Genomic DNA, 6,886 nt, shown 5'->3' with positions numbered 1-6,886 from the left:
ATCACAGTGCAAGTAGACATTGCAACCCTGCAGATGTAAGCTGCCGAGCCATGGTGTATACCATGACACTCGAACTACACGGGAGAACGGATGTCCTCGCAGGTGTATAAACTCCTAAGTGTCTCAGCACACCACTGTCGGAAAGCTTTGGTTAGAGAGTATGAAACTCCATACTACTAAGGAAAGTACGATCAAATTCGTGCTTCTTATATACTAACATCACTTTTCTGTAGAAAAGTATGCGATTCAGACTGACTGACCCCTACTAAAAATAATATTCACTTTCACTTTCACTTTCAAACGAAAAATAGCGAAAATATTTTCATTCTGTTTTCGGTTTTATATTTAAGCTGTTAGAAAATAATGAAAAATATAAAAATTTTAGCTAAGCAATAAAAATATCATCTATGATTGAAATACACCAGATTTCCGATTTCTCGTTTCAAATGGAGTTTATTTACTTTTATTGCAAGTTTCAGGGTTATCTTTGTAAGAAAGTGTCATTTTTTACTATACTTCACCTAAGTGTATTAAGATGTTGATTATCATCCAAATTATCAGCTACTGCTCCTGATAATCAAACAGTATTTGAACCTTGACACTTCAAAGCATTTTGAATAATTTGAACCTTGACTCGAAAACTCGAGTAAATCAAAGGATGGTTGTAGTTACAGGTGAAGTCATATGTAGAGCGAGTGCCGAGTGGTCCAGACATCAACACCTCAAACCAAACCAGGGGTTGGCAGTTCGAGACCCTGTTCCTTCAAAAGAGCTAAAAGAGGCCGAGTTTTCTGGCCGTTTCATGATAACTGGGCTGGTCACGTAATAAATACCGACTCTACTTTATCACATTTCACTAGAATCACATCAGCTACTCCAACGTCGAGAGTGTTTTCCAACCTTTTGAAGAATGATTCGATTCAAATAATATCTCTTCATCAAAATCTTCTTCAGTAAGTAACGATTTGAATGCAATGGAATCAGGGTTTTCATCGTCTGTTAAGGCTCTATTCACACTTCCACCACTGTTGTTTTCTAAAAGTAACAAAACATTAAGCTATCGTACTGAATTTGAAAAAAGACTCTCAAAAGCCAAAAATGCCCAAATATTACACACATCCTTCACACATTCGTCGTCATATTGGGTTATTACATTTTATATCTATACAGATTGACGAACATTTCCAGACCCGAGAAGAATTTAGAGGTTGTGAAAATAGCTCTCTTGGGAGTTATTTCGGGCTTAAATCATTGACAGGATTGAAGACAAAAGATTAACGGATCAATCAACTCACCATTAAGTGCTTTAGAAACCACATGAACACTTATGCCAGTCATACAAATGATCAATCCAATCACATTAACACCGTTCATCCGATCACCACCTAATTCTGCTGTTATTGTTAATGTCACTAGTTCCTAGAAAGAAAAAAGTAAATAAATTTCCCCAAGCAAAATAATAAATAAAAATCTGAAGAAACTGAAGATGAAACTAAGAGGAAAAGAATTTTCGTTAAGCAGTGCTGAAGACGACTAAGTCACATATAACACTCCCTTCTCATAGACCCGGTATGATTTTTTCATCCAGTGGGAATAAAAATAACGGACTGACGCGATGGAATTTATATCCCCATATCTTTTATGGCTGGGGATTGAAATTCTTTTGTTTTCAAGTCAGAGAAAATTCAGTGGGGATTAAAAAAAATAGCATAACATTTTGCAGCGAAGATTGGTTTACTTTTCAGTGGGTATAAAAATTGGAGGAAAATTTTCCACCGGGGACGATATTTTGGGCAATTTTTTCAGTGCAAAGGGTTCCCAATAGGTCTGTAAGAAAAGGGTGTGATATATAGTATAGTTGAATTTATGGATTTTAAGAACTCTGAGAATCCAAGGCGCTACACTAAGACCAAGACATCTATCATTAACCTCTAAACCAAAAAAACTTGTCTCGATTTTGAATCTCAACAATACGTTAAAAGGCAGGAGAAAAAATATACCTTTAATATACCGGCGATTGATAAAGCCAGACTCGAAGTTTGAGACACCATTAAATATTCTGATATTGTCAACAAGAAGGCTAGAAAAGCACCAGACAGTATGATAACCAGGGATGTCAGCAAAACATGGAAGCTTGAATATCGAAAGATTAGGGATGACGATGCAAATTGAGGTCCTGTGAAAAGAAATTGACATTGATTGACCCTTAATCAATCTGCTCTTTTTCTAATCTAAAACAAAAAGCTCCATCTTTAAAAAGAAAAATCAAATTTTCTTACTATGGTCAGAAGCCCTTAAAAAACTTGGTATCCAGCCCATATACTCGGTAAAACATAACAATTTTAAGCACCATAATGACATTAGTCGAGGTTAAGCACGAGGTTGTTTACAGCGTGTGGACAACGTTTGTGTATTATGACCAGCAAAATAGTATATTTTCTTTAGATTATCCTAAGGCTATCCGTACCAGGTGCCTCATAAACGGGGGTAGGAAAATCATCAAATTTCATTATACACAGAAGCAATTGTCGAAGTGGAATTTGTACAGCAAAGGTTCTTATTAAAACTAAAAGTGACTTTCATTTTCACAGCTCAAGATTTACCTAAGGATCCTTTAAGGTCTGGGGGATTGGGAAAAATTATTGTTGTAAAGAGTTTATTAGGCAATGAGAGTACTTTGCGAAAAATCCTGGTTCTTTATTATGTTTATTTTTATATTGTTAAATACAACATACCTTCCATTGAGAAAGCAAATACAACCATGGTTAACGCCATGACGGGTTGGATATGAAAAATGGCATCTAAAGGATTTTGAAGACCTGGTTGAAAGAAAAACAATACATTTTATTGATTATTATTTTGTGCTGACATATGCTAATTTTTCTCGTTGTAATCATAATATTATATTATGTAAAGTTACATAAGCACGTTATACTTAGTGAATACTTAAGAACATTTTAAAAACATTTGACTGAGATAAATAAGAACAGATGAGGCTCAGCTAAAATTTACTGTTTTATACTTAGTGAATACTTAAGAACATTTTAAAAACATTTGAGATAAATAAGAACAGATGAGGCTCAGCTAAAATTTACTGTTTTATATTAAAAAACCCCAGTGGTTCACCATTGCATGAAAAAACCCTCAGTGGTTCACATTAAATGCATAAAAATCTAAGAATATTGCATAAACTGAAATAATTTGCTAGAAAATGCACTTTATTTTGATTTTCTTTTTGAGTGAATATGCAGGAAGCTCACAACTTTTTGGAGTAAATATGTGAAATTCCAATCTTAATTTGTAAAATTTTCCCCATTTTTCTAAGTCTTATTAAAAAATCATTTGAGTGCAGTTAGATGGGTTTTTGAAAAAGCTTTTTGGGTGAATGTGTGAATTTTGGAAATAAGTTGTGTGATGAACACAGGAAAAAGTATGGAAATCACATGCTTGGTAAAACTGATTTCTGTGCATGTGATTCTGAAAAAAATTACAAGCGTGTGAAAATACAATTCACAAGCCATCTTTTCTCGACTTATTAAATGGGGTGTGACCAGATTTAAAATCACAAATAGGATTGTTTGTATTTCTTAGAGAGAGAGGTTTAATACCCTAAAAGTAACTCACTTCTATTCTATTTCAAAAGTGAGAAAAGATGGATTGTGAATTACATTTTCACACGCATGTGATTTTTTGCAGGATCACATGCTCGGAAATTGGTTTTCACACGCATGTGATTCACGGATTTTTTCCTGTGGAATGTGTGTATTTTTTGTCAACTGAGAGGGGCTTTAATATTCATAACAAATAATAATATACAATGGTGAAAAGGTCAGCTTTATAAATGGTCATACTTGGAAATCTCACAGTTTTTTTACATACCCATTGATTTCTTTTGCATGAGAAGCTGAGTTGTGGTCCAACGGATACCAGAAAATACAGCTGCAATCAGTGCAATAACAAAGCCAAACATATCAAATTGACTTGAGTTGAATGTAAACAAGAACAAACCAACGCTAATCAGCAGCACCACAAGGATCAAAGATTTGGTCTTTAAATAAAAATTATGATGAGCTGTTAATAATTAAAACGTTGTATTGCTTGATTTTAAAGTTAAAGCGTGCGAAGGCAGATAATCAACAAAGTATTTTATGGAAATAAATATAAAGGAAGAATAACTAAAAATCAATACTTATCCTTGGCAAAAATACTGATAGTATCGTCGAATTTTTTAGCACTTACTGGTTTCTCTAATCCTAGCATCACAGAAAATAAAAGAATGAAGATGATTGCTGTAGACTTTGCCATTGTATATCTAAAAAGAAAAAAGAAAAAGTTGTGTAAACTGAAGAACTATGCGTATAATTTGTACTGGTTAGTTGTGTTTTAAATTTTACAGTAAGGAAGCCGAAAAGTGGAAACTTTTGAAAGTGTTTGTTTAAAAGCAATAAAAGATAAATAAAAGTGAATCAGCTAATTTTTAAGGCAGAGTATTCCATGTAATGGGATCTTGAAATTACAAGGGTGTATAAAATTGATAATCTAGGTGACCTAGGACAGTAGGACATTTGACTTCTTAAAGCCGAAAAAGATGACCTCTTAATTTCTTATATTAAGAACTTAGAAAGGATACAACCTAACTTAAAATTTGAGGAATTACTTTTTCTAAATTTGGCTCAAAACATTCTATAGCTATTAGATTTTAAAATCCAAATTCAAAAAAAAATAAATGATATATACTTTCTATAATCAAATCCAAGTATTTAAAAGAGATTTGTTCGCGCACTAAACGTAAAAAAACTGTCTGAAGTTCTTCATGGGGCGCCGATAGAATAGATACATAAGCACCTCATACTACCTACAAGGAAACAGTGCTTAGCATAATACTCCAGTTTGACAATCCAATGTCCAGTGACGCAGATATTGCTTATAAAATAAGAAAAAAATACAATCTTTAATAAAAAATAAAAATAGAGATTTTTGCAGATTTTTGAAGCCAGCATTTAATGGGGGCGTACAGGGTTTGCGATTTCCGAAATACCAAATAATTTTGCCAAAATTTCCGAAATTCGTAAAAAAATACTTATGTATTTTTCCTCGTTCTGACTAATTTTTCATCAAATTTGATTTTTCATGTATGAATTCCGAAAAAAGGGGATAAAAACTTTATAATACCGAAATTTTGTAGCAAAAATTCATGGATTTCTGATACCGAAACAATTTCAGAATTCCGAAATACCAAAGTAAGTAAGTAAATCATAGTAAATTACACCTTTAAAAAGAGTATCTGTTTACCTGATGGAAAAACCTTTTTGATATATACTTTCCAATCCAGTACAGTCCTATCTTCTTTTTGGTATATCTCAAGTAGCCGTCTGAAGAATGCAGCCAAGAGAAAAACTGTTACAAAATGGACCATTGCTACTGTCAATGGAAATGTATATTTCTAAAAATAAAAAGAATAAAAAGCAAATGTTACCTAAGATATAATGAATCTGAGCCAAGCTACACTATGCAATATATATTTTCATGGTCTTGCAATACAACTAATTAGGATTCTTACTGCCTTAGATATGGATGTATATCTTGAATACGCCTATTAGAATCTCCACCAAAACAACAGCGCTAAAATAGACCCATTGACTCCATATGCAGAGGTAAACAATACTGAAAGTAATATAAACAAAGAATCTAAGATGCAAGCAGAAGCTACGAGAGAAAGAAAAGCAACAACTTTGATGGCACTTCCTTTGTCTTTTTGGCTTTTTTGGAGCCGATATTTTGGCTGTTTTGTAAGGCTTTTTGCTTGAAATCCACCATTTTGGGACTTATCTAAGTGTTAAGTGTTGTGCGGCAACATCAGGAAGAGACAAACTTTCTGATAAGATGGTTTATCTATCTGACAAAACATGGGACGGCCATCCACCATTTCACCGAACCTCCAAAGTCATTTTATTTGAGTTAATGAGCGGCGTATTAAAAAATACACGATTTCTCTTTCGATTTTACAGTAAGTGAAAATACAGACCAGATATGCAACAGTCCCATCATGTTTCAACCAATCGTCCCAGACATTTTTATGTGGAATCTTACCTTCTTTCCTGATTTTCTGTCTGTGTCTTTCTCAAGTGTTTCTAACTCTGTTTTTGTATTGTTCTGAAATCTTCCCCTTATACCAAATGCAAGCAACCTTGGTTCCCAATAGCTCCCAACCCTACTTATTACTGCTACTGCTGGTGCCCCTAGCTAAGAAGGCGTCAGATTGTGACTCTCGAGCTTCAACCGTAACCCTAACTGATAATAATCAAGCCTCCGTCTAGGTCCAGAGACTTAAAAAATTTGACTTGCATCCTAGAGGATGATATTGTTTGCCAAACTGATGATGATTTTGCTAAATTCAAAATTGCATACCTTTGACATCCATTTATTATAAAATGTTAAGCATATTGAGCTTGCGTAAAAGAATATGACCAGTGCTATTGTACCAGCAAATTTTAAAATGCGCATTGAACCAGCCATGTCTTCTGCCTCTGAAAAATGGAGAAATTTGTTGTGGACTTTGTTTACTGCTCCTTTCGGTAGGTCATCGGTGGTTGCTGGTTGGTGTTTTGAATCTTGCGCCACATCAACATCACTATTATTTTTGACATTGTGGAGATAAACATTTCAGCCACGCTTCAAGTTTTATCACCTAAGCTGCTTCTCGAAATAGTAAAACTAAGGAGGTGAATCTATTAACTTAGCCTGACATACTTAATATGTAATCAAGTGGCGAGGCTAAGCTTTAGAAAACGAAAGTGTTTTTGGAGATTTTTCACACTTTCTTTCAACGACTTGCCACAAGCCCACAAGAACAAGGCTTGACGCCTGACGACACCGTAGCTAGCTG

At 34.1% G+C, this 6,886-nt stretch overlaps 1 protein-coding gene across 2 annotated transcripts; it reads right to left on the bottom strand.

The window, feature by feature from the left end:
• Positions 1–323: 323 nt before the first annotated feature.
• Positions 324–6,648, bottom strand: LOC136798452 (solute carrier family 35 member C2-like). 2 transcript variants are annotated; one of them, XM_067055063.1, is made up of 9 exons: positions 6,188–6,230; positions 5,293–5,443; positions 4,860–4,923; positions 4,240–4,312; positions 3,880–4,048; positions 2,736–2,819; positions 2,001–2,176; positions 1,296–1,419; positions 324–1,035 (listed from the first exon to the last, which is right to left on the bottom strand). In XM_067055063.1, the coding sequence occupies exons 2-9, from the start codon at positions 5,414–5,416 to the stop codon at positions 872–874; spliced, it is 978 nt and encodes a 325-aa protein (XP_066911164.1). In that variant the 5' UTR covers positions 5,417–5,443; positions 6,188–6,230; the 3' UTR covers positions 324–871. The 2 variants fall into 2 exon arrangements, with proteins under 2 accessions (XP_066911164.1, XP_066911165.1); XM_067055064.1 differs by lacking the exon at positions 6,188–6,230 and adding an exon at positions 6,409–6,648 and having other exon boundaries at positions 335–1,035.
• Positions 6,649–6,886: the final 238 nt, after the last annotated feature.

Source organism: Clytia hemisphaerica, unplaced genomic scaffold, assembly GCF_902728285.1.
Source record: "Clytia hemisphaerica strain Z4C2 unplaced genomic scaffold, Clytia hemisphaerica genome assembly, whole genome shotgun sequence".
Lineage (NCBI taxonomy): Eukaryota > Metazoa > Cnidaria > Hydrozoa > Leptothecata > Clytiidae > Clytia > Clytia hemisphaerica.
The sequence above is the reverse complement of the archived record's forward strand: the minus strand, read 5'-3'. Positions and strand labels throughout refer to the sequence as shown.